This window comes from Channa argus, chromosome 7 (genome assembly GCF_033026475.1).
Source record: "Channa argus isolate prfri chromosome 7, Channa argus male v1.0, whole genome shotgun sequence".
NCBI classification, from domain to species: Eukaryota; Metazoa; Chordata; class Actinopteri; order Anabantiformes; family Channidae; genus Channa; species Channa argus.
This window is the reverse complement of record NC_090203.1, coordinates 27,795,666-27,823,593: the sequence shown is the minus strand read 5'-3', so window position 1 is coordinate 27,823,593 and position 27,928 is coordinate 27,795,666. Positions and strand designations below refer to the sequence as shown.

At 38.6% G+C, this 27,928-nt stretch overlaps 1 protein-coding gene across 1 annotated transcript; it reads left to right on the top strand.

Annotated features, from left to right (window-relative positions):
* Positions 1-9: 9 nt before the first annotated feature.
* LOC137130389 (signal transducer and activator of transcription 5B-like) lies at positions 10-27,734 on the top strand. The gene is made up of 19 exons (XM_067510489.1): positions 10-188; positions 1,711-1,845; positions 2,414-2,570; positions 6,932-7,021; positions 7,234-7,411; positions 7,764-7,894; positions 9,991-10,142; positions 10,886-11,041; positions 12,778-12,957; positions 13,227-13,314; positions 14,308-14,430; positions 14,587-14,679; positions 14,860-15,066; positions 17,351-17,445; positions 19,287-19,429; positions 19,665-19,820; positions 20,396-20,447; positions 21,855-21,962; positions 23,097-27,734. The coding sequence occupies exons 2-19, from the start codon at positions 1,718-1,720 to the stop codon at positions 23,218-23,220; spliced, it is 2,361 nt and encodes a 786-aa protein (XP_067366590.1). The 5' UTR covers positions 10-188; positions 1,711-1,717; the 3' UTR covers positions 23,221-27,734.
* Positions 27,735-27,928: the final 194 nt, after the last annotated feature.

The following is a 27,928-nucleotide window of genomic DNA, read 5'->3' as shown; positions in this document are numbered from 1 at the left end:
TATTTATTGTCGGTTTGACGCCAGTCAACCACAACAACTGCTTTACCAGAAACCAGAAGGCGATAAAGTAGTTTGCAATGTGACATGTATATCAACTATCCTGGGCCAGGTTTGTAGCTAATAGTTGCGTGTGCTGCCTTCTGCTCGCCCATGGTGTTGCTGTACGCTGTGCTGTAGCCTCTTGAAAGGTAAGTTTACGGCGTAACGTTAGCTCTTAACTACTTGTGGCGCACGAAAGGCAAGTTTTGCTCGAGCACTGTAACGTAACCGCTACTGTATCAGGGAGCCTTCCTACTATGCTAACTGCCGGAGGCTTCGTTAGCTGCTAATGTGTCGCTGCCCTGCCGAGCAAAGTAGCAAACGGAAACCACCTTTCCCCGCAGGATTTGTATTGCTCAACGGTAGCCGGAGAAAGGACTTTCCCAGTCGGCTGCTTGTAATTTGTTTGCTAGCCAGGCGGTCTTCGTGAACAGGGATGGTAGCAGGCTAAGGTTAACCTGTCTGAAACTTACTGAGACAGCAAGCTTCCCTGCTTCAGACCAATGTCTTCCGCGCTCAAGATGGTAATAATACCGAAACTTCCACGGATCCCCGTTGTAATACATGGACTGGCATTATTACTTACTCACATTGTAATAATCTTAGACTTCATTTTTTTTTTTTTTTTGCGTGTTTGTCATACGTTTCTTTGACGAAACTTTCACAAAGTTTGCAAAAAAGAAAAATAGTTTGCACTAAATTAAGCCCGACTTTCTTCTGTGGATGGTTGATTGAGAAGGTGGACAACAGAAGTGTGTGTGTGTGTGTGTGTGTGTGAGTAGGGGGAGGTTAAAGATCGTGCTTATTTTAGGCTATTACTTAGCATATAGACATATTATTAAAGTTAGTAATTTCGGTGGTAATGCAGTGGTCCACAAACTCCTGGTTCCTCCTGTCCACATTTCAGAGTATAACTAGACAAGACGCTGAAATGATTAGTGTCACTTAAGTTGTGCAGTTATCCAACAACATGATCATGGATGTGCTGATATGTCTCTAGTTAAAAGTTCTTTGCCCTTCAGTGAAAAGGAGGCATAGCTCTTCTAAGTGCTGCAAAGATAACTTAGAAAATTTCTCTAGGATCAATGAAGTGAAGTCTCCTGAATAATATAAAATACGTCAGCATGTGTTATTACTTCCACCAATCTCACAGTTGTTGGTTCAATCCGTTTACATGTCAAAGTGTCCTTTAGCAAGATATGAAAGACCAACACCTCCCAGTGAGTGTTGGCCAGCTGCAAAGGATGTCCCCCATCGGTGTGTGTGTGTGTGTGTGTGTGTGTGTGTGTGTGTGTCAGTGTGTGAGTGTGAGTGTGTCAGCGTGTGAGTGTGTGAGTGTGAGTGTGAATGGGGAAATAAGAAGCAGTGTAAAGCGCTTTGAGTGCCAATAGGAAGAAAAGCGCTATATAAGTGCAGAACACACACACACATATATCTTTATACACACATATATCTTTTTGAAACTGTTCACTAATTTGGCATCCCTGTTTTTATAATTTTTTATATTTATTTTTGGACTGGAAGACATTCATTTGACTTTGATTTTAAAAAGCACTTCTGTTCTCAATAAAAAAAAAAAAAGACAGTACACTTTCTCTAGTGCTTATAATATCTGTACCATCTTTTCAACATTATGCATTTCTACTCTATATTTTTTTTCTGCTTCAATAGGAGCACCATGGCAATGTGGATCCAGGCTCAGCAGCTGCAGGGGGAGGCATTGCACCAGATGCAGGCACTGTATGGCCAACATTTCCCTATCGAGGTGCGACATTATTTGGCCCAGTGGATTGAAAGCCAAGTCTGGTATGCAAGACCTTGATCTTTGCTTTTGTTCCCTGTAGCACAAAACCTGTGGGTTGGATCATAGAGTTCTAATTGCCTGTATCAGTAAAAAAAAAAACTGAAGGATATTTTTAATTTAATTCCTGTGTAGCAGGAATGGGTGGCAAATTATTAGCTCTGTGTTGACAAGATACAAAGGTCCTGAAGTGGGAATATAATGTTCCAAAACTGAGCCAGTATGTAATTTATTGAAAGGTAGGAGGTAGGATCCCAGACTTCTCTTGTAAAGTAGTAAATCAAAGTTGGATCATCAACGTGTTCTCATGCCGCCAGCAGCAACCGGGGCTGTTGATGTCCACACAATCTTTCTGACGTTTCTGACATGTCTGATGGTTTTGTTGGACGACAATATGTATGTCATTAAAGTGCTCATATATTTAGGTTAGGTTATGTTTTTATTTATTAAACAAATGCATTGCATTTATACTGTTTTAGTATTTTTACTCTGATTTGGTGTATCATTTTTAAGCTTTTAACCTTGACATTGGCTTTGTACTGTTATAAATCTAAACATTTAATTGTTTTACAGGGATTCAGTGGAACTAGACAACCCAGCGGAGGAGGCCAAAGCCAAGCGTCTTCTGGACAACCTCGTGGCAGAGCTACAGAGAAAAGCCCAGCTTCAGGGGGGAGAGGATGGCTTTTTGCTCAAGATCAAGCTGGGCCACTATGCCAGCCAGCTCAAGGTAACTGTCAGGAGCTGAAATAGTACTTTCCCAACTCATGGTCCTACCTGTATTCATTTACCCAACTTTTATGGTTTTCTGTTGGGCAAAATGTGTGGATAGTACCTGGTACGTAATACGTTTTTAGTATCAGTTCTGTTGAGGTACCAAGTTAGCTGAGTCATCAAAAATGACAGGAAAACACTGTATACTGATTGCTTTGAGAGAAGTGTCACTACTACAGGTGACCCTTAGGCAGCCACAGTTGTCTTGTATGAACACTGAAGTAGTAGTTCTCAGATTATTCAGATTTTTTTTTCACTATTCTTTGATCTTGCTGCCTTCAGCCTTTTTCTGAAACTAAATTTGTCTCCTTGTACCTACTGGGAATCTAGAACAGTATATCCTTGATATCCTCTCTTCTTGCTGTTGCTGTAGTATTTGTGTAGAGTTTCATCCAATGTCACTTTGATGACCAGCCACATTGGGAGGGTTTTGAAAGCAAGTAAATTGGAGTCAAGTTGAATTGAGCTAGTTCCGTGAAGTAAAAACATGGTTTAATGAGGCTGTAAGAAAACTAACCTGCCTACCAACTCAATTTACTATCAATGGAACATTACACTGAAAACCTTTATTACAGTTAATGCTTATTGAATTGTAACGGTATTTTGGGATATAAGCCACCGTAAGAACAAAAACTCACCTCATGTGCACTATGGATTTCTCTGAGCATCAGAAAGACTGTAATGCAAATGCTTCAATAGCCCGAAACCCCCAATCTGAAGCCTGCAACCACTGAATATTTTTTACTGAAATAACCAAGAAGCATCTTAACAAACAACATTGACTCTTAATACTCTCATGATGTGCTGTTTTAAGGTTGTTTGTTGTAGAATGAAAATTAAAAGTAGCTGAGAACCAAACCATCATTTTATATTGACTTCAAAAAAACATTCCTTGTGTTTGAAAACAATGGGTAATAAACCCATTAAACAATACAATAAATAAAACAACAAACCTATTTCTGATTCTTATTCAGATTTATTTAAAGAAAAAAAATTCCCAGTTTTTCTTTCATGTTGTAACAGGAATCTTTTTTATGGTATTCTGTCCTACAGTAGGTTGTTATAATTTAATAAGAGACTTTGCTTGTTATTATCACATAAATACATAGGTGAGTAGACACTAGAGCCTAGGGCAGATTTCTTTAGACTGGTTGTTTAAACCTATCCCTTTAATATAGCACAAAACCACTTACAAGCAACTAATCATTGTCCGTATGGTATGACCTCTATTTCAGGACAGCCAAGTCAGCATTGTTGTGTCTCTGAAAACACAACAAAAAGACAAAGAGACAAGCTGAAATAACTGAGAAATTACCAAGGAACTAAAAATATAGAGAAGTGGTCACGCTTATACACCATACAGAACCCACCCAAAATAATGATCAGAAATAGTTACTTTTTGAGAAAAACACACAAAAAAACCAATTAAAAAAGGAACTTTACAAATTCTTAGGGATGAGGTTCAATTACATTTTCCCAGTGTATGAAGTTGCTTTAAAATCCTTTCAAATGCCATTTGTATGTTTGGCGCATTCGTTATTTTAAAAATGTGCTCTTTTCATTTCACTCAGTACAGTATAATAGAACATAAAAATCTAAAAATTGTTGGTCATGTTTGGTTGATTATTTTAACATGAAGTGGACCTTAGTGTCTCAATTTAGTCATTCTTTTATTTGTTTTTGGAAAAGCTTTGCTCATGGCAACGTACTGTCTCTAGCAATGCATTTGGGTGAAAAATCTACATGGAGCTCTTCCCATTCAAAGATGAGAAGGCTGTGTGCATGTGTCAGTGTCTATAGCAACGTACATCGACTTCACATGTGTAAATAGTTCTTTTAATGCAGGAGTTAAAGCATTATTTCACAGCTCTTTTTCACAACGTTGCTGCTACAGTGACTTCCTTTACCATTACGGTCTTGAGCGTGTCTCTATAGTATCTTTTAATTTTTTTTTTACTGAAAAGACCCTTTAGGTCACTCTTAATTCCATTTTACCCCTGATTACAGAAATACACAATTTTTACTCTATTTTAAACTTATTGTCCAATTTTTTCCTCAAATTTGTATTTGCCTTGATGGGTTTTATCAGTGGTTGGGCAGTTAATCAGGATGATCTTTAATTAAAAATGTGAATCAGAATTGGTCGATGGCTGTGCTCATGCTGCTCAATTACTAAAGACGCCTGCAGACACATCTGCAGCCTACAGGGGGATTTAAAATTAAGCAGTGTTTCTCTTGTGAGGACGCTTCTGACTCTGACCAGCTCCTGCTATGTGTTACATGTGTGAAGCACAACTACAGACAATGTCTGAGATGGACTTCTCCTATATTGTCCATAGTGGACATGTGAAATAAGTGTGTAGTCTGAGGCTGCTTTGCAGATCTTAGTTGTTTTCTCACTCAAATTAGGATGATGGTGATCTCATAGTTGTGTTGCCAGCTTGTCATATTTCTTGCAAATCATTTAGTCTTTAGTGATCATCTTTGTCTCATTAGTATAACATCAAAATCATTGCTTGGGAAATATTGTGCATTAAAGTAGTTTTATGTATTTATTTATTTATTTATTTTACAATTTATTGCGCACTTATCAGTGATATCCTGGGCAAGAACTCCAGGGGTGAGTAACTGTGCAGCTTTTTGTGACAATGTTGTAATTTACTGTAGCATTTTTATTTTTATTTTTTGCTTGCTTTGGATATTAGCTGAGATTATTTTGAGAAACACATCTTTTATAGTGTGCATCCACTACGTAATACTAGCTTGACTCAACTTCACTTGGCTTTTTTGGTTTTCCATTGGGAAAAAGTTGTCAGACAGTATCTATTACCTTGTCAGGGCTGTGACACACCAAGTTGACATAAGAGAGATCACACTAATTGGCAAATCTGTGCACAAAGAGAGACCACGTTGCGGCAATTGTGGTGCGGGAGGTAGAGCAGTCGTCCACCAATCCCACAGTTGTTGGTTCAATCCCCCTGTCCGGACATGTCTAAGTGTCCTTGAGCAAAACACTGAACCCCGACTTAGTTGCTCCTGGTGAGTTTATAGCCGCTATAGTGTATATTGGTGTGTGACTGTGTGTGAGACATTAGGTTCTTTGAGTACCAATAGGTAGAAAACGCTATATAAGTGCAGACCATTTACCATTTACATCTTACATCAGTACAGTTTGTAACTTATTATCAGACATACCCCCAGGGGGCCTGGTGACTCAGTGGTAGAGCATTGAGTCGGGCTGACGAAAGAATCTGAATCTGCCTAGGCACCAAGGGCGGGAAGGTCATCTGGCGTAAAAACTTGTGCCAAATCAACATGTTCCGCTGTGGCAACACATGAAGGAACAAGCCAAAAGCCATTAAACTTTACAGAAGCAGTAATAACATTTACATTTATAGTTACATTTTTTTGATATTGCCTCCATTGAGCTTCCAAGCTGAGGGGAAAAAAACAAAACGTCACGTGATGGACTACTGCAGATCTTAGCGTCACCACCACTGTGCCACCTTTGAGCAACATAAGTTATCTTGTCATCTAAACTCTGAAGTCCTGAAGTCCCAAACTCAAACTACTGATTTATTTCCTCAGTCTTTAATCTTGCTGTGTTGGACTCTTGCTGTGACAAACGGCCACATAAAAAGAATAAATAACAGCATATCCTCTACTTCTCCTCTGTATCGTGTTAAAGATGTTGTCACCACGGTTTCATGTGGTGTTGCTATGGTGACCAACTACATTGAGATGGCACTGTATCTGCAGTGGAAAATTATGTACATATTACAAGTTTGTTTGAGCTGTCACGATGCAGTGGAACAACTTTATTAGTGGCGGTAATAGGCCTGATGAGTATGCTGTCCACCACAGACATCCAAAGGATCCAAAGCAACCAAATGAGATTTCTCAAGTATTAACGTCGTATTGTATAGCTGTACATTGAATTTCTTCATAGCATGTAGTACTATATCATCCACAAAATGAGGTGATGATTGATATGTTTTACCTCAGAATTCTGGCACTGCCTATGCTTTTTCTTCATTGGTGTGGAGCAAGAGCAAATAAACCCACCAAATAAAGCCCACCACCATAGTAATCCCCATAGCACTCCCACCTTTTTGCCCACAGTTGGACACTTGAAATATGAAATTAATTGAAAGTCCAAACTTAAAGTCTCTAACTCAATGCTTTAGAGGATCTAGTTTGTTTGTACTTTTCTTCTTCTTTATTGTGTGTGTGTGTGTGTGTGTGTGTGTGTGTGTGTGTGTGTGTGTGTGTGTGTGTGTGTGTGTGTGTGTGTGTGTGTGTGTGTGTTCTCTGCAGAGCACCTATGACCGCTGTCCTTTGGAGCTGGTGCGCTGCATTAAACACATTCTACATTCAGAACAGAGGCTGGTTCAAGAAGCTACAAATGTAAGTATTGAAGGGTTTGCTGATGTTAAATTATTGTCATAGAATCGTGCGCACATTTTGTGCACCCAGGTATATTGTATGTGTGCAAAACAATTATGCTGGAGGCCATTAATTACATTGAATGACTTGATGTCATGATACTAGTAGTATCAGAGTCAAGGGTGAAGAACAAAGAGCTATGTGAACCTTTTTGTGGTTTTGTATTGTTCTAGGCCACTTCTGGCAGTGGTAGTCAAGCCATGGACAGCCTGTCACAGCGCCACCAGCAGATTAACCAGGCTTTTGAGGAGCTCCGCTTGGCCACACAGGAGACTGAGAATGAATTGAGAAAGCTGCAGCACAGCCAGGAGTACTTTATCATCCAGTACCAGGAGAATCTGCGTATCCAGGGTAAAAAAAACAAAAACCCATAGCAACACACGTGATGTGTTTACAGTGCTACAGTACGTGATTTTAACAAGGAGTCCCAGCCCTAAAAATTACTTCTACTCACACAATCAGTGTACTAATAAAGTACAACAACAAAAAAAACAATGAACAATTGGCCAACAGCCTGAGCTATAGCTTTAGCTGTTTAGGCCACAGTTTGGTGTGTGTTTCTATTGGCCCCATCAGGAACAGCCTTTGTCTTTGTTGAAAAGCACCTGCAATCTCAGGCTGGTTAAATAGGATCAAGGTTTACCTAGATGTGAGTCCTGCTTTGATAGTTGGTGTTTGTCCTGTGTGTCTGCTGCTGTATTAGCCCAGCTGAGCAGCCTGTCTTCACTGCCTCCGGCTGAGCGGACCCAGCGAGAGACCACCTTGCAGAGCAAGAGGGCCACTGTGGAGGCCTGGCTCACCAGAGAGGCCAGCACACTACAGAAATACAGGCTGGTATGGAGAAACTACTCACAAACCCACACACACACACTTTACAAGGAATTGACATGCAGTGTTTCCAAGATAGTTGGGACAATGTAAAATTTTAAAAAGAACGCAATGATTTTCAAATCATTCCAAATTAATTGTAAGTAGTACAAAGAAATCATCCATCTGTTATCTGTAACTGCTTATCCTGTTCAGGGTTGCAGGGGGCTGTGCGTTGGCACAAATCTATAATTGATTAAATCACTTGCAAATATAAGCATTTTAAATTTTACAGTGTCCCAACGGTCTGTGAAGATTATTAGTCATTAAGGTCATGGTTATCTCAAAATAGCTCTTTAATGGCAACTGGACTTGCTTGTAGTTTCTTAAGATCTTTCTCCTCTCATCCTATCAGATTTGACCCTCTGGCTTACAGGGGCAGGTATACAGTATACTCTGTGGGGTTAGGTGTTTGACACTTTTTTGGTTGTCTGGGAGTTGTTGTCCCAGCCTGCTTTATGTGTGTTACAGTGTTGTTAGAGTCACATGCATTAATGAGTCTGGTGGAGTGTGAACAACTGTGACGCTACCTTAGGATTAATGAAGGAACTGTCTTGTAAAAGTTTGTTAAGAAGTGAAGGATACCTCCTCTGTTGAGAAAGGGTCATTCTAGTCTGATATAAATAAATTCCCTAATGTCTCCTTAGAAACTGTCCTCCCTGTCTAAAATGGAGACATCGTGGACTGATGCTACTCTTTCATAGCCTACACTTTTATGGAAATGTTCATAGCCCTGTATGCAGTTACTATTGGTGGTTTTACTTTCAATTCTCTCTCTGTGTGTCTCTCTCTCTCTCTGTGTGTGTCTCTCTCTCTCTCTCTGTGTGTGTCTCTCTCTCTCTCTGTGTGTGTCTCTCTCTCTCTCTGTGTGTCTCTCTCTCTCTCTCTGTGTGTCTCTCTCTGTGTGTGTCTCTCTCTCTCTCTGTGTGTCTCTCTCTCTCTCTCTGTGTCTCTCTCTGTGTGTCTCTCTCTGTGTCTCTCTCTCTCTCTCTGTGTGTGTGTCTCTCTCTCTCTGTGTGTCTCTCTCTCTCTGTGTGTGTGTGTCTCTCTCTCTCTGTGTGTCTCTCTCTCTCTCTCTGTGTCTCTCTCTGTGTGTGTCTCTCTCTCTCTCTGTGTCTCTCTCTGTGTGTCTCTCTCTCTCTCTCTGCAACATTGAAATTGAAATGAAACACTAAAGATGGAGTTTCACCTTTTAAAGGGGTTTGATGAAAGTGTGGCATTAAAGGTGATGAGGGGAAGTGTGTAAAACCATTCAGCAAATCCAGCCATTTAAATACACACACCCTTTTTAGGGGGGGTATAAATAATGAAAGAAACCTAATTAAAGACAGATATTGCCTAATACTTGGCCTTTTGATGTTGGTGTAATAATCCACTGAAGTGCATTAAATAGAGGAGGTTCTGATGTTTTGGGCCCATCATTTATGCCCATAGCATTACAATCACCTCATAATTGTAATGCATTCCAACCGCTATGTTACCTCAACATTAAATACATAGTAGAATTATCACATTTTTGAATGTTACAACCTAAAGAATGAGAAGCTCAACCTTGTAAAGTAATGTGAAATAGAATGAATAGCAGAGCTGCTGTACTAGATTGCTTAGTATTGTACAGGTGTACCTAATGATTTGACTGACCAGTGTCTAATATTTAGATTTTCCACTAGTTCATTAAAAATCTCAAAGATCTCATATTTGCAAAAGTCTTTTTGCTTTAAAAGCAGTCCAATTTGAGGTCAGGTGGATCTTAATTTTTTCTTCTTGAGATGAGTGTAGAACTTGACTGAAGTTCACTTAAGGCAAATTGGGTTACTTAGAACTCTCTGTAGACCTCTCTGAACACTTTGTATTGAGGAATATTGCAAATGAGGGGAAGTGTGTAAAACCATATCTAAAGGTCTGAATGGTCACAGTGACCTTAGTAATCATGATAAAAATCTGTAACCACCAGAACTTTTCCTTGATTTGGTTCTCTGTTAAAATACAGTTGAATTACACACATATGTTTATGGTAATGACAAGTGTCCCATATTGAAATGAGTCTGGTGATGTGCTTGCAGGACCTGTCAGAACAACACCAGAAAACCCTGGGCCTGTTGAGGAAGCAGCAGACACTGATCCTAGATGAGGAGCTCATCCAGTGGAAGAGGAGGCAGCAGCTGGCTGGCAATGGAGGTCCTCATGAGGGGGGACTGGATGTCCTTCAATCCTGGTATAAACTGAAAGCGCTTGTGATTTAGTTTAGTGATTTACTTAGTTGGGATTTTATGAACTAGACTAACCTATTCAAAGAAAGTGCAAGATTTTCTGTGGGAAATTGTTCCTCCAATTAAGACAGGGAGCTTGATTATACATTACATTATAATTCACATCAAGATTTCTAATTCACATCAATCTATAACGCTTTTCTAACACTGAAGAACTCAACAAGTCCAGCAAAAAATCCTCTGTTGTAAAGGAGGCCTACTTTGTGAAACATGTCTGTACAAAACAATTCAGCCTTTCTTTCGGATCTTAAGAACCACAACAATCCCGAATCCTTAAGACTTCCATGGAGCTGTGAAATGTCTTAACTGAGAAACCTCTTTACCACTTTGCTACCATACTAGCAGTTACCCTGTGGGTATCAAGCATAAAGGTTTTACATTCCTCCTTTCTGTTTCAGAATATTGCTGCTATCTTACAGTGAAATAAGAAATTGCGTCTAGATCCATGTAATGTATTGCAGGCGTTGTAGAAGTACAGGTATTATTAGAGGCCACAACTGACCTGTGGTTCAGAAATTCCACAGCCTGAATTTATAACACCTGTCAGTTAACTTTAGCTTGGGTTAATAAGCAGCAATCAAACTGAATATGCATAAATCTACTCCTCTAGAGCAACAACAAATGATTTTCTCTCCCTATATTTCGCCTCCTTGCTGTGGTGTCCCCACTTCCTCTCCATGTCAACAAGGTGTGAGAAGCTGGCTGACCTGATCTGGCAGAACAGACAGCAGATCCGCCGATGTGAACATCTAACCCAGCAGCTTCCTCTGCCTGGCCCGATGGAAGAGCAATTGAGCAAACTAAACAGTGACATCACAGATATAATCTCAGCCTTGGTTACCAGGTGAGACTTCAGGTTCAGTACTTCAGCGTTGTAGACAATGGGGACAGTTCATGTTACCTGGAAGGCAAAGAGCTGGTTCCATTACCATTTTACCAAGTTAAACTGCAGCTAAACCACAGAATTACATCTGAATTATAATTCACAGTTGGCAAATTTGGGACTTTATATGCTCATCTATCTTGCTCACCCTTTCTTTGTATTGCCAAGGTGCTGAAAAATGAGTATCAAAATTATCAATTTGGGCCAGTGGCATCCCCCATGCAGTAAAATGTGCAATTACAAAATGTGACGGTCTGCAGTGTTTCCCACACATTGATATTTTTCTGTAATCCCACCACGTCAGCACTGACCACCACATATTGATTTTGTATTTCTATAATTATTTAAATTGGAAAAAAGCTTAATTTATTGCAGAGCTGCATGCAGTGTGTTAACTCTTGTTTCAAATGAACCAGAGGCCGTTTAATTTTTCATTTTGTGCTAACCTGCATATATAAGATGTTGGAGCAACTGTGGCTCAGCATGTAGAGGGGTCATTCACTAATATCACAGTCATAAAAAAGAATCAAATGTCATTTCTGTGCAAAATTTTAATTTAATTTTAATTTGTCTGAAGACAACTGTATTAAAATTATTAAGTTAAACATCTCAGATAGTTGTGAAAAGGGCAAGCAGTTGAAAAACTGTAATGTCAAGCCTTGATAATGCTATAATTGTTGATGATAATATTTGATATTGATATATCATATTTTTTAAGTATTTTGTTAGTTTTTCCATTGTTTAATCAAGCAAATGGATAAGAAACACATTTATGGAAATAAAGCTACACTGTGCAAGTTACAGTAGCACTAACACAAGTCCTCTTTGCTCTGCCCAGTTCTCCCTGGGCCTGTTCTCATACAGGACAATACACTGTACTGTATGAAGTACGAGCCAGTTTATTTATTTATGTCCAGTAAAGAAAGTTACACTGTGGATGCTTTATGGGTTGATGCTGAAATTGACCTCCTCTCCCTCCTCAGACTGGGTGAGTCTTAGGGCCATAACACAACAAGCCAACTTGTTTCTTTTGGTTCTAGTTTTGATAGTACATGTACATAAATGACATTAAACTCACCTTTGACTTCCCTATATTAAAATATCTCTACTTCTACTTTCCGAGCTCCTCCAGATGACATAATCTGAACTCCTGATATAAACAGAAATATTTTATTTCAGGGAGGTCAGAGGGAAGTTTAAAACTATTAACATACATTTACACCCTAAACTAAAGCCATAGAAAGCAAGTTGAAAATTGAAGTCGCCCTTTGAGTGCATGTAAACTTGCTGAGCTGAAGCTCAGTTGGTAGAACAGTTGTCCATGAACTACAGCGACATTGGTTCGACTCCCAGTCCTCCTGCCTACATGTTAAAGTGTTCCTTGGCAAGATGCTAAATGCCACAGCCGTCCCCAGTGTTTGCTACTTACTTGTAAATCTTTGGATAAACGCATCTGCTAAATGATTAGTTGTAAATGTAAATTGGCCCTGTTTACCAAAGAAACCTGGTTTCTCTGGGTAAACTGGTGACCGAAGTGATACTGTGATTGTAAGTATGTGGGAAACACATAACAGTAACCAGGTTTCCTGTTTATCTGGGTGTTAAGAAATAAGTGTACTTGAGAAAGCTGACTGTAAACTAGTTACTTATGTCCATTTAATCACACTCATTGTTTCTTTTTTCCCTTTTCTCTGCAGCACCTTCATCATTGAAAAGCAGCCTCCACAGGTGCTAAAGACCCAGACCAAGTTTGCAGCCACGGTGCGTCTTCTCGTGGGTGGAAAACTCAATGTCCATATGAACCCACCCCAGGTCAAAGCAGTCATTGTTAGTGAGCAGCAGGCAAAAGCTCTGCTGAAGAATGAAAGCACACATAGGTAAGTGAGATGTGCCACCGTGCAGACTTTTTCAAACCTAAATTAGGTCAGATGCATTGGTAAAATACACAATAACAAAGTAAAAGTGTGTGTGTGTGTGTGTGGGAGGGGTTATGCTTTCATTTAATTAATATCCAACCATTACTACAAATAATCATGTTAGTTTAGTTATTTTGTGAGATGAAATGTGTTTTCATCATTTGTTGAAGACCTCTACCCCTGCAGTCACTGTGTTGAGTCCTTTGTAACAGCTTTGTTTTACCCGGTAGTGAAAGCAGTGGAGAAATCCTCAATAACAACTGTGTGATGGAGTATCACCAGGCCAGTGGGACCCTTAGTGCACACTTTCGAAACATGGTTAGTTTTTTTTTTGTTGTTGTTGTTGTTGTTGTTAGAATGTCAAAAAGTGGTACAGATATTTTTTCCGTTGTACTTTATATGAGTGTTTATTTATGGACTAGACGGAGAACACACAGGTACAGTGGCTATACAGTTTATGTGTTTTAGATTTGCTTTTAGTTTGATCAAATTGACAGTATGTGCTCACTAGCCCATAATAACAATGAAATGAAAACATGCTTTTAAAATGTTTTAGAAAATTAATTAAAAAGCAGAGCTGACTATAAAATATAGTTGATATTACTGATTTAAAAAACAAACAAACAAAGAGTAATTGTGCTTGGACAAGTTCAGCTAATCCAGCTTGTCACACCAGTGACAAAGGATATATGAACATTTGAAATACAGGGTTTCACAGCCCAAATTGAAGCAAAAGTGGTATCATTCGGATGTGTGCACACATGTATGTGCACATGATCCGTGCCTTTAATTGTCTCAAGCTCAATATCAGCACTTATTTTATGCAGTTCTTAGTTCAGGTCTCAATGAACTTGCATTTTATAATATTAGATATGAAGCTAAGTTAATCTCAGACACCACATCATGCCTGCATAATTACAAAAAAACGTGTAGGTTAAGAACTGTTTTGACTGATAGCGATTTGATGGTCAAAAGGTAATGATTTTGGATTTAATTCATACTCAAAGAAATGTTTTTGCCAAAGATGCTCAGTATACACTGTAAAAATACATTAGCTGTATCCAGTTGGCTACATGAAATGTTGATTAAACATGTATTTAGAAATTAACAGACACCTGACTTTGGCACTCAAAGGCATTTTATGTTCCAACAGAATGTTACTCATTACTTTAAAGAGGGTGAATATGTATGCAGTAAATTATTTTCAGTTTTATGTTTTACTTTGGACTATTTTGACATAAAATAATCTTATTTTATCCATTTTGTTTCTTTTTTCTTTTTTTTTTATCTCTTTCCTTCCTGTGTTTACAGTCTTTGAAACGGATCAAACGTTCTGACCGTCGAGGTGCAGAGTCAGTGACAGAGGAAAAGTTCACAGTTCTGTTTGAATCACAGTTCAGTGTTGGAGGCAACGAACTGGTCTTCCATGTCAAAGTAATCAGATGTTGCTTTTGATCTTTTGCACTAAAAATAGCAAATAGCTGCTACATGATAGCCAAATGGTTTCTATAATTACTTTGAATGAGTCCCAAAGAAGCCCACCTCCCCCTTTAAATTGCTCCAGTTAATTGTGCTGTCTGTAACCTATAGACCTTATCGCTCCCTGTGGTGGTGATCGTTCATGGCAGTCAGGACAACAACGCCACTGCAACAGTCCTGTGGGACAATGCCTTTGCTGAGCCAGTAAGTAGTCTGCTGTTTGACTCTTGTTTGCTCCAGTACCAGTTTTAGATCTCAGAAAAAAACAGAAAGCAGTAATCTTCACACCTATATTTTGTGAAAATAACTTAACAAAAGTAATAGCCAGAGTCAGGATCCTATCTTTAACATGATTTAAATCCTTTTTTCCCCCCATCTACTCAGGGAAGGGTCCCTTTTGTTGTGCCAGACAAAGTGCTGTGGCCCCAACTTTGCGAGGCTCTTGATATGAAGTACAAGGCAGAAATGCACAGCGGACGTGGCCTGTCAGAGGATAACCTGGTCTTCCTGGCACAGAAAGCTTTTACAAGCAGCAGCATCAACCCTGAGGAGTACCGTAATATGACCATATCCTGGGCCCAGTTCAACAGGGTGAGTCCAGCTCACTTTGCTGCTGACTTGCAGCTGAATTTGGAGTTCAGAGACATTGGCTCTATAGTAAAAAAGATGTGCCCTCAGAAGAGTCATTGAAATACTAGTAAGCTACATTACAAGCTACAGCTCTGAGTTCTCTCAAAGAAAGTAGTGTTTCTAAATTTTAGCTGTGTATAGCTCGTTCCAGTAGTAAAATCAGTCTCTTATGTTGTCTGGTGTCATGATTCTGAGCTTTGCTCAGCAGCTTAGATAATGAGGCCTTATAGAGTAAAACACTGGTATGCTTGTAGACTCAAACTTTATAACTCCCAGGCTTAAATGGTATAACAACTTGAATGGCATTCTAATAGTTTCCAGTGGTTTAGTTAACAGTAGCACCTGCGGGAACATACAAGATTTAAGGTGTATTGTTTTGGTAATTCTTTTGCGTCTGGAAGGAAGGAAGTCTGGAGTGGCAGAGAAGTATGTTAGAGTGGAGCAGGACAGTGGTGAGGTGCTGTAGGTGTGACAGAGGAGTTCAAGGTGGAGGTGGGTCTGCATCAAGGATCAGCTCTGAGCCCCTTCTTGTTGGCTCTGCTGATGGACAGGCTGACAGATGAGATTAAACAGGAATCTCCATTAACTATGATGTTTACCGAAGACAGTGTGATCTGTAGCAAGAGCACGGAGAAGGTGGAGGAAAATTTAGAGAGGTGGAGGTCTGCTCTGGAAAAAAGAGGAATGAAGCTTAGCCGCATTAAGACAGAATACATGTGTGTGAATGAGAGGGACCCAATTGGAATGGGGAGGTTACAGGGAGCAGAGGTGAAGAAGGTGCAGGACTTTAAGTACTTAGGGTCAACGGTTCAGAGCAATGGTGAGTGTGGAAAAGAGGTGAAGAGGCGAGTGCAGGCAGGTTGGAACAGGTGGAGAAAAGTGTCAGGTGTGTTGTGTGATAAAAGAGAATCAGCAAGAATGAAAGGAAAGATGTTCAAGACGGTGGTGAGACCAGAGATGTTGTTCGGCTTAGAGAAAGTAGCACTGAAGAAAAGACTGGAGGCAGAGCTGGAGGTAGCAGAGCTTAAGATGTTGAGGTTCTCTTTGGGAGTGACGAGGATGGACAGGATCAGGAATGAGGACATCAGAGGGACAGCTCATGTTAGATGTTTTGGAGATAAAGTCAGAGAGGATAGATTGAGGTGGTTTGGACAAGTTCAGAGGAGAAACTGTGAATATATCAGTAGAAGGATGCTGAGGTTGGAGCTGCCAGGCAGGAGGTCTAGAGGAAGAGCAAAGAGGAGATTTATGGATGTAGTGAGGGAGGACATGAAGTTAGTTGGTGTGAGAGAAGAGGATGCAGAGGACAGAGTTAGATGGAGGCACATGATTCACTGTGGAGACTCCTGAAAGGAAAAGAAGAATCTTTTCTTTTCCCCAGCCCTTCTTTTCATCACTGCCTTCATCTTAATCCTGAAGCACTAAACCCAGCAGCAGATATCTATATCATTCTTCTGAGCTATATAACATCAAACTTTACTGTGCTCGTCAACCATCCGTCCACCTAGTAACACGTATGTGACTCCTTAAAAAATAAAAGTTGAATTAAATAGGTTTCCACTCAGTTTACATGTTATTTAATTTACAGTTAACCAATTTCTGTTCTAATTTAAAGAATCCTGTTAGATTAGAATTTCTGTTAGAATGTCATTAATATCTACACGTTTTGTACCATGATCTGCTGTAAAATGGACATATTTATTCTTTTGGGAAGTTAGAACAAATTTTAAACAGGTAGTTACAGGAAGGTCACGGGTTTCCAACCCAGCTGTCGGCAGCTTTTTTGTGAAGTGTGGAACAACTTTATTAACTTTGATTTGACAACATTATTAGCAGTTGGAGGAGAAAAAACAGAAAGCTGCTTATTTAAATAATGTTATGATCAACACTATGAAAAGCCTCAGCTGTACCTACAAAGAGTGCAGCACCGTGTTGCTTTCCCTCCACAACAGCAGTTAATGTGCATTTCTGGGTTCTGTTGCTATTGCACCATCCAACATGCAGTTTGGACCAGCCACTTTTCTCTCCTTTATTGGGTGGGTGGTAGGAGCATTTCCCCCCCTACGTTTTCCTCTGCATGGTTTGTTTGTCATGTTGTATAACACAGTTCTGTCATAAGGGTTTGAATCAAGATTGCAAACTAAAAACAATTATACAGCCTTAATAACCAGGTTCTTAGAGTGTTTCTTTGATAAACCTTGTATGTAATAAAACATAACTGAATGAATATGTTTCATCTGGATAGGAAAGCCTACCTGGTCGCAACTTCACATTTTGGCAGTGGTTTGATGGAGTTGTGGAGCTCATGAAGAAACATCTGAAGCCTCACTGGAATGATGGGTAATTACTTTACTGTACTGAATAATTATTAATATATATAATGTTGAATACAGAAGTGACACTTTAATTTCTGTTGAAAATAAAATAAAACTGAAATACAGGATAATCTAAGATGTGGAGGAGCAAACATTTCGCAAAAATGTTCAAGCATTTCCCAGTGTTGAGAATGTACTTCTGTTGCTGCAAAACCGTTTGGTAGAGTTAAAGCTTAACTTATTAGCCAATTGAAAAACAACGTTCTTTGCCCTTCTAGTTTAATGCTTCAAGGCTGTTTGTGTATTTTGTCTAACTTGTAGTCACAACAAAAATGTGACTTTTAGGGGGAAAAGGAACCAGGCAAAGCTACCAACTAAGGAAACTAGGTTTTGTTTATCAAAAAATAAACATTAAATAATGTAATTAAAATTTGAATGCACACAAAATTTTTATGAGCTGATTATCTAGTTGAGTAAGCTGAAATCACCAGTCAACAACAATCACTTATCAGTAAATATTAACTAAAGGTAAATGATTGAATAAAAATTCTAAAAATACAGCCCCAATTCAAAAAAAAGTTGGGATGATGTGTAAAATGTAAATTGTCAGTTTCACATGTCATCCCAACTTTTTATTCAGTTGGGGTTGCATTACTCAAAAGCTTTATATAGATTAGGAAGGCTATTTTCAATCAATGAGTATTTAATAAGAACATAATTAAAATATTACATAAAATATCTCTTATTAAAATTAGCAGTTACAATTAAACATTATCATCTAAAAGGGTCACTTTTCAATCAAAGTAACCAAAAGTTTCAGTTTTGTTTCATTACTCCTCAGAATAGAATCCCAAAACTTTGGTGGCTTATTTGTACGATTTAGAGCTTGTTGGAGCCACCTTTCCTCTGCTTTTGGGTCAGTAGTAGTTGTACACATCTTGGAGTTCTAATGTGGAAACCCTCACCATTTACAGTGCCTTGCAAAAGTATTCACATTACAAACACTTATATAGATGTATTTTAATGGGATTTTCTGTAATAGACCAACACAAAGTTATAAATAATTGAAGTGAAAGGAAAATAATAAATGGTTTTCATCTGTTACAAACACTGGTACTACTAGTACTGTGCAGCCTGAAACCCTAGTCCCTGTTGCCACCAAGTCTTGCTGCAAGTCCTTTGCACTCACTGGAGTGTTTTCCTCCTCAGAAACCTGGTTGCAGCCCTTGATTGCTTCCTTTATCTGTAATATCCAGTTAGTGTGGAGATATGTATATGTATATGTCTATACATATGTATATGTGTAGTTATGTATATCTATAGTTAGATCACAGATCAACAGCTCCCTTTATCTATATCTATAGATATAGGTGGACCTATATTATTGGATATTATTGGCCACAGTGCAAATACTGATGTAGGCTGCATTTGTTATGGGATGAAAAATAAAACTGAAAAAGAATGAGATCGTATAGCAACAAAACTTTAACCTATCGCTTAAACTCAAGTGTCAATATGTTAGACAATGAGCAACTACTAGAACCTAACCCTCAACACTGGTTCACAGAAAAAAATTACTTTTTAGTACTTTAAGTAGCTTTAAATCATGTACCTATATTTACTTATGTACTTATATACTTTGAGTAAAAAGGTGAGTGTGGTATTTACAGTTTGCTTTTACTAGTACATTTTTGGAGTATTGAGTATTTCATTAACCACTGCGTATTTCTTTTCCAAGTCAAAATCTGGCTCCTATAAAGAAACTGCACCGACTGCAACCTGCAACTGTTGTCTTTATATTTGGTTTTCAGAACAGTTTTGAATTTAATCTCAACATAATCAAATTTGTCTGTGCTCTGTGTGCAGGGCCATTCTGGGCTTTGTTAACAAGCAGCAGGCACAGGACATGCTAATGTCCAAACCCAATGGCACCTTCTTGCTGCGATTCAGTGACTCTGAGATCGGAGGCATTACCATTGCATGGGTGGCTGAGAATCCCAACAAACCAGGTACTGAGCTACTGTACTTTTTATAATAAGTGTGCTTTTTATGGGACATAAATGCATGATAACAAAGAGCAGAATGAAACATTACAAGTAGCCCATGATTTCATATGTTTCATTTTCATTCATCCATACTCGCATGTTAGTACATCAGTGATCTTTACCACTGCAGCAATAATACTATGTTTAGCCTCTGTAAATACTGTGATTGTAACTCTCAGTTGTTCTTATCGTTGGTAAGGCGAGAGGTTGGTCTGGAATCTGCTGCCTTATACAACCAAAGACTTCTCTATTCGCTCCTTGGCTGATCGCATCAGTGACCTTAACCACCTTCTGTTTCTCTACCCTGACCGGCCCAAAGATGAAGTCTTCGCCAAGTACTACACCCCTCCACTGTGTATGTACCAGGAATACTTACAGTTGCAATCAGACGAGATAGCGAGAGACACACACAGAGAGAGAGAGAGAGAGAGAGAGCTCTGGTCAAATAATTAACCAGATTTCTGCCAGAAGTTTGTTCATAGCCACCAAAACATCAGCTAAAGTTGATAAGAGACATTTAACTAAATGCTAGCTGTCATGTATTTGTAGTTTTGATCATGTATGTAATATTTTGGTAAGATGTATCTTGTACCATCATTCTGTCTATAACAAAAAGACAGTTCAGTGAATTTCTTTAACCCCAATATAGGTGTGACTGTCATATCCATATGTATGTATGTAAACACCTGATCGCTTTTGTTCTCTTCACATCAGCACATCACTGCCTTGTGGTAAAAGCACACATCTGCATATAGTGTGTTCTCTTCAATTAAGTAAAGAATACTTTCCGGACATGCACTAAAGTCTTAACAGGGCTGTGTCATTCCAAGGTGTCGAAATCCAACCCTATTGGATAAAGAAAAAACATGAGTGACACTAATTAAATTTAGTTTAAAGTTCAGTTTTTAACCAGTTGTGTTTCTCTTGCAGCAAAAGCAGTGGATGGATACGTAAAACCACAGATCAAACAAGTTGTGCCAGAGTAAGTTTGTTATTTTTTTTTTCCTCCCTCATTTCTAAAACTGCCACAAACCACTCGCTTCATCCACTCCAGTGATTCTGACAGGACCTAAGAATTAGCAAGTGTAACTAAGCCAAACCAATAGAAAAACAGCATTTAAATTGAAAAGCAATTATACCATGTATTACAAAATAACACTAACAGGCAAGGAGAAAAAGAGTAAACCAGCAAGGTAAGTTAACGCTAACATTTCGTCTACATCAGAAACAAGCCAGCCTCGCTTTTCCCTGGGTTTCATGAAATCAATACACGAAAGTTTCATCTATATATCTGTGCCCACTGCCCATGGCTTGTGTGTCACTTGTGCTTTGTGCACATAGATGCATCTATTCTTTTGGATATGTACATGTGTAAAGTGTTCCAAAGAAACCTACCACACTACAATACAAGTAAACGCAGCTAAAACAAACAGTCTAGCATCTCCTACATGTGTCCTAGAAAAAGGCATCTGTGTAATTTAACCAGATGTGTTATTAATGAGACTTCATAATCTCTAGTTCCTTCCCACGGTTGGACTGTTGGACCATTCTAAAAAGCTTTCAGTCACATGTCTGTCTTGCTTATTGTGTATATTGATGCATCCAATAATGGCAGAGGTGTAAAGGTGGCAGTTTTCTAAATTGTAACAGAAGTTAGAGTTATGGAGTGTAAACAGGAAAACGACTTATAATATATTGAATAGTATTTGGTAACTTTTAAAAACAGTCAGTTGCACTCTCTTGGACTCACAGAAGAATTTTTAAATGCATTTAAGTCATATTGCTTGTGTTTTACAAAATGTCACATTCCCCTGAAACTTCATGCATTGGACAAGTGCAATCAGTATATTTTGTACCAAATGGAAAATATGTAAATTAACTTAAGTGTTCAGTTTTGTATTGTGTTAAATTTTAAAATGGATAATAATGATAAAAATGCCATCTATCCCCTTCCCCACTTCTCCATTCTGACAGATTTCTGTCTGCTCCTAGAGTTAAAAAGAAGTGGTTTAATGAAGGGGCTTTTCTGGAATAACCTCACTCACATCAGGGTCTCTCACTACTTAGTCATGTAAATACAGTGTAAACAAGAATAGATTTTCTTGCTACTTTATGCTTTGACATTCAGTTGGAGATTCCTAGGGCCTTGGGTTTTTTTATGGGTAACAGTGTGATTTAAGTGTGACCCATAATAATTGTTGATTTTGCCATCATTTACAATGTTCAAGTCCCAATATACCTTTTCCACTGAAATGTACCAGCCATTTAAAAAAAATATTCTCTTGATCGTAGTATGTTACTGTAAGTTGTGCTCACTTAACAGAGCTTTCACAAATGACTATTTTTATAGCACCTGAAGAAAATAAATGTTGACCTTTGTGTCTGGCAGATTTACCACACCGAACCCGGAGCCCAGTGGAGGAACTCCTACATTCATGGACCAGACAGCTTCTCCCTCTGTGAGCCACCCTAACAACTTTGGTGTTTACCAATCTATGTAAGCATGTTACTTTACCTTTTTAATCTATTTATGATCCTGAAAACTCCAATAATTCTTTTTTTTCATTAAAAATGTTTTTTTTTTCATAATATTTCCATACTTATATCTCAATATTAGGAAATTACTTTGCTGTGCTACAGCTCCTCTCTGCTTGAAAAGAAACAAAAACACATTTTGTAATATAGTGTGATAATGCAGAGACATAAAGAGATGATAATGTGAGGTTGGACGTGAGGATGTGGTAATGATGTAAATAGTATAGTAGGTTAACAGCACAAATAACAGTCATGGTACATAGAAGAAGAAGCCCAAATTAATATCTAACATTAACAGGGGCCAACACAGAACTATAAAACCTTCATAGCATGTTGTTGCAGGTGTTGAGAGACATGCGGCTCATAAAAGAAGGATGCAAGTGTCCCCTGTGGAGCTCCCACACTGCAGGCAATGTTAGAAACGCAGTTCTGCAGGTGGACATGCTGAGGACTCTAAAAAGTCACTGCCCCTTTCCTACTAACCACCAAAAAAGACAGACTACATGATGAGTGAAGTAGATATTTCCCTCCAGAAAAAAAGTGAACAAAACGCAGTTACAATGAAATGATATGAATCAGGTATCAACAGGACCCACTCCACTGATCATCTTCATGTGTACAGCAGGAGAAGTCATTGAGCAGCTGTTATTATGCACATCCAACGATTTACCACCACTGAAAAGGTGGCGATATATGGCTGTTTTGTTTTTGCTGCCCCTAAGTGGCTCGTTTGTGCCAAACTGCACAAGCAGAAGCAGAAACGTACATGAATGTGAGCAGCTGTGACTCTAGCAGTCATCCACTAATTTAAGGTTCAGTGGCTGTTCCCTGGCTCCTTCAGTCCATATGTTATTCCTGCTGGGCCAGGCCAGCGGCTCTGCGTGTGTGTGTGTGTGTGTGTGAATGCCGACAATTTAGCACACCATCGTGAGATTCGTGACGACAACTTTGTAGTCCAAAGTTTGTACTCCTACATTAGAAAATTAACCTTGAAGTGCCGGAAAAGGGTTTTAAAGCCAGCAACTGTGAAAACGCTTTCTTCCATAAAACTATTTTACTATTTTTAAACGAACCTCCTTTTTGAATATTCTGACAGGAATGACACCATGTTGGATGCAGACGGAGACTTTGACCTGGAGGACACAATGGATGTGGCCCGTCATGTGGAGGAGCTGCTCCGTAGGCCCATGGCAAACCAGTGGAGCAGCCAGCAGTCCTGAATCTGAAACCTCATCCAGCTTCACATTGTTAAGTCTTTTCCATCTTATCCAACAGAAATACCTACACTGGTAATTCTGCGTGGACATCAAGAAGGGCAAGACATTTACAAATTCACTATACATTTTCACTTTTAGCTGCCCACAGGAGTTTTGAAAAAGACAATAACTGGTAACAGCCGTCTCCTGTGTCTCTTTAGAGAAACCGAACCTGCCATCAAGAGTCAGTGTTACTGGCATTTGACTGAGACTGTTGTTAATGTCTTCTCCCAGCTATCATAGTTTCTCAGGGCTGTCGTACAGTATGGGATTTTTATCTAAAAATGAGACGTACACATGATGTTTATGTAAGCTTCGCATTAGTTTGCCCGATGAGCTTTTAACTGGTGCCTGTAAATTGTATAAAAATTCATAGTAGACAAACTAGCTTTTCTAAAGTCTTTTTAATTTTTTCCCCGCTACACAATTAACATTGCTTAATGTGATGAAATAATGACAAATTGGTCTTCGCTACATCATATATTTGTCAGAAAATTTTTAATATATAGAAAATCTGTAAAATGCCTGTTTAAAAAAAGACTATGTAACTTTTACTGAATATCAGCCACTGTTAACACCAGTAGCATTTACAGGATGGTGGCACGTTGAATTTTCCGTCCACTTCCCAAATATATTGAGACTCTGTTGCTTCAAGGTTGTCCATATTAAACAGGACACTAAGGAAAAGCATCATATATGTATGCATTAGCTTAGCATTAGCTTAGCTCTGGCTTACTTGGCGGACAGAAAAATGTATTTTTATTTTTTATTTACCTGACACAGTAGATTACACCCAGCTGTTGTGCCTGCAGAAACCACAACACTATAGGTGATACTGAGGTTTTGCATAACCCTGTTGCATATCTGGTTCAATGTGGGTTTAAACCCTTCCTTGTTCAGAAGGAGGGTCACTGCTGATCGGACACACTGAATTGAACTCCTATACTGGTTAATACATCAGCAAAAACGGACTTGTTCAGTCACCTGAGGCTGTCAAGACTCACAGTCCAATCTTACAGTTCAATCTAAATGTAAAAAATGGATTATTTATAGTGCAACAGACTTTAGGAGAACACAAGCTATATGTACAGCTGTATGGGATTACTTTTATATTAAAAGTATAGTGTGAAACATTCTGGTTTAGCTGAACTCTAAACCACAGCTAAGTGCCACAGCAACAGCCCTCGTGTGTTCACTATAAGTTTGACTGTTTTCACTGAAATGTTATCATTTAGTTTACCACACACAGGTCACACAGCAACTGCAGAGCACTGTCAAATTACAGCTTTAGCCACCGTGAGCTACAGGTCTTATCAGAACAACTAGTGAAAGCCCTGATTGTACTAAACCAACCTGGGCTGGGTCTATTGAGAATGAATGAAACTTTGTGTAGGAGAACAATTTTTTTTATTTCAGAGGTTACATAGTCTGGCTTTAAATACTGAAGTTTAAATTTTAAGTCTGTAACAGCTATAAGATTGTGCTTTTTGTTCATTTGCCTTGGTTGCTTCTATAACAGCAGTCTTCTGGGCTTTGTCTTGTTCTGCCTTACAGGAAACAGTTCAATTGCTCTTAGCTGTTTGGAGTTTGACTTTATAATTCCAACACAGAAAAGTCTTGTTGACACAGTGAGATTTAAATACAAATATTGGTACAATAGGATCTTTGCAAATGGACATTTAATTATAATTTCAATCCATAAAAACCTTAAAATGCATTTTTGCTGTTGACCTGTCTAATCAAATAAGTCTCCATTACTTACTTAGAGCAGTAAGTATCACCTTAAAACGGCAAAATCATCCTCGTTTTCACTTCTCGATGTCAGAGCATGATACTGTGCCTCAGTTTACTAAATACAGCTGTTGTAGTCTGTAGATAGTAACTGCTCAGTGCCTTTGGGTAATGGCTTGTCATTTTAGAAATGTCACATTTGTAATTTTAAAAGGCTTCACTCATGTGAGCAAATGTTAAATTCTCCATCAAACAGGTGTATTGTTGCCATGGATGCAATGAGTTACACTTTGGGCTCCAAATTGGGCCCCAATTGTAGCCTACATGTTTACATTTTGGAACATTAAACACGCCATTTTCTTTTTGCGATGTTCCATTGCATGTACTGACAACTAGTCATGAATTACATTGATACTAAAGAAATGTTTTTAACCTTAAAATCTTTTTTTGTCTTGGAAATACAATTTGCATCTGCACAGAGCCTGTAGGGGTCAAATGGTAGAAGTGCTGACGTGGAAATATGTGCACACAGATTGCTTAACTAAGGAGAGAGGTTACTAAACTGACATTCTCGTTTATTGTCATTTGCACAATTATCCTTGACGTACAAGAAAATCAAATGTCCCTCCTACACATCTAAGAACTAGTGCAACACCGAACACATAATTACAATGAGTGAAAACATTGATAAGAAATCCAAGATACTTTTATACTAATGTAAAAACTATAATCTAGGAAATGAACGCAGTCACAGTCATAAGGTTATGACCAATCACTACAATGTAGATGGAAAGAAGATCCCGTGTGTTATCTCCTCTTGTAGCAAGCTTGACTGTATACAATTAAAGTTTCTGAAATGCTACTGTGAGGCTCTCGTGCATGTAGGGCTTGTAGAGCAGTGGTTAGGTGACTGGTTAGGATAATCTTAGTCTAGTTAAGCATCTTAGTATACGACTGATTGAAGTTTAGAGTTTCAGCTTTTACTCTTATGTCTAAAACAACATAGAAACCGTATAGAATATGACACCTCTGAATTGAGCATAAGTATTAAAACAACAGTTTAAGTAGGTAAAATAATTGAAGTAAATTTCTTGTTCCCTGAGTTCGTCCTGTGTGATTGACTGTTCAAAGAAGTATAAATACAATCAAATGAAAGCTGAAATGCTGAACTTTCATCTCATATCTATCTTTTAATCTTAAATCCAGATGTCGTTGGTGTGACGCAGAACCAAATGAATTAGCTTTGCCATTCCAATACTTCTGAAAGACACTGTACATTTGGTAAAGGCGCATGTCATGGAAATAGTTGTGGATTGAAGTAATATACATTGCTATGAGCTTTCGTCTTCAGTTGAAGTTCAGTATGTGACGCTTCTGATAGTTTGTCTCCTCTGCATTTATCTCAAATAACAACTAAATACTACATTTTGTTATTTACAGTTTGCATCCGTTCATTCATTGTAGCAATCTGTGAGCATGGATGTCCACACTAGTTTTATTTCTATGTCTCAACCTTCAGCCCTCACAATTAATTAGCAAGCTTTCCTTTTAACTGGGAGTCAGTCATCTTTCTAAATCTAGTGGCAGTGTTTACAGACTGGATTCTCACTGTACCTCTGTCATTAAGCACGAGCTAATAGAATCAGGTAACACTGTTATTTCACTTCTCTGTACTGTAACGTCTGCCTTAAACCTCTGACTTCAGCCTAAAACAGCCTAATGTCCCTTTATGGAAGAGGGACTGTGGCTTTTTCACATGAAACCCTAAACATATTCCATGTAAAAATAGTCAAAATTGAATCTTAACTGCTTTGTATGTGCTGTCTTAGAAGCTACGTTTTAACTGTGTGTCATTGGATTCCATGGTGATGTGCTCATCCCTCATACTTTTTAAAACTTTTTTCTGGTTACAAGCGTTGTTCCTTTCTTTTTTTTCTTTTTTCGACTCCAGGGTAATCAGACACCAGCTCTTTGGGGCTGTAGATAATGGGTCATATTTAGGGATTCATCAGAAGTTATTTGCCAGGAGTTGTTTGGCCCACGAAACATCAGTTTGTGTCTTTGCAAGAGTTTTTTGGCCACTTGTCCAAAATAGAAATATTCAGTCACATAAACCCTCACATTTGGAGCGAAGAAATGCATTTGCTTAATAGGTGACACACACATCATTTGTTCAGCACTAGTTCTGAAACCAGAGTGCATGTATTAATTTTGTCACCTCTGCTTTGAGAGACATCACTTTCCATACTAGACATTTTAAAGCCATTGTCATTAACACTGCACTGCGACTAGCGTCAACAAAGAAACGTTAATTCCGTTTTAGAAAAACTTTGCAAACCACAATGCACGTTAACACAAGAAACCTCAGGAAATGTCACTGTGAAATAAAAGTCAATAAGTCCAAATTAACCCAATAATATATGATTTTGTTAGATTGTCAAAGCTGAAACGCCTACTGTGATTGTGTACTAAACCAGCAGAAGTCGCCAATTAATTCAGTTGCTCCCATCCACAGATATAGTATGTAATGTTCTATCAAAGTACTTTTCTTGTTTGTATTGACGTCTTGGATGTCTCGATTTCCTAAGTGTAATTCAGTTTTCTAGCTCACTGCTGCATCGTGTTTGCTGGCGTCTGTACAGTCTGTTTCTTGATTTTGTCTTTTGTTTTTTCACTGTGCTACATTTTGATGAAACTTTGATGTTGGGTTTGGGGACATGGAAATAAAGGTTTTCTAATTAATCAAATTCCACGATGGTTTGTTATTTATTTATATTTTTACCTCTGTTGCAAGGAAAAAGGGGAATTGTTGAGTGGATTCTTAGATTGAACATTATGTTGAATTCATTCAGCACTAATTGATCAGTCCACCCACTTTAATCCAAACTAAAGCATCTCAGCATTGAATCATACGTGTGAGTAGTGGTCTCTACTGTGGATA

Coding starts and splice junctions, on each gene's coding strand:
- LOC137130389 (XM_067510489.1), top strand. CDS start 1,718: ATGGCAATGTGGATCCAGGCTCAGCAGCTGCAGGGGGAGGCATTGCAC. Junction 2,571..6,931: donor ACTATGCCAGCCAGCTCAAG/GTAACTGTCAGG, acceptor TGTTCTCTGCAG/AGCACCTATGACCGCTGTCC. Junction 14,680..14,859: donor ACAATGCCTTTGCTGAGCCA/GTAAGTAGTCTG, acceptor CCATCTACTCAG/GGAAGGGTCCCTTTTGTTGT.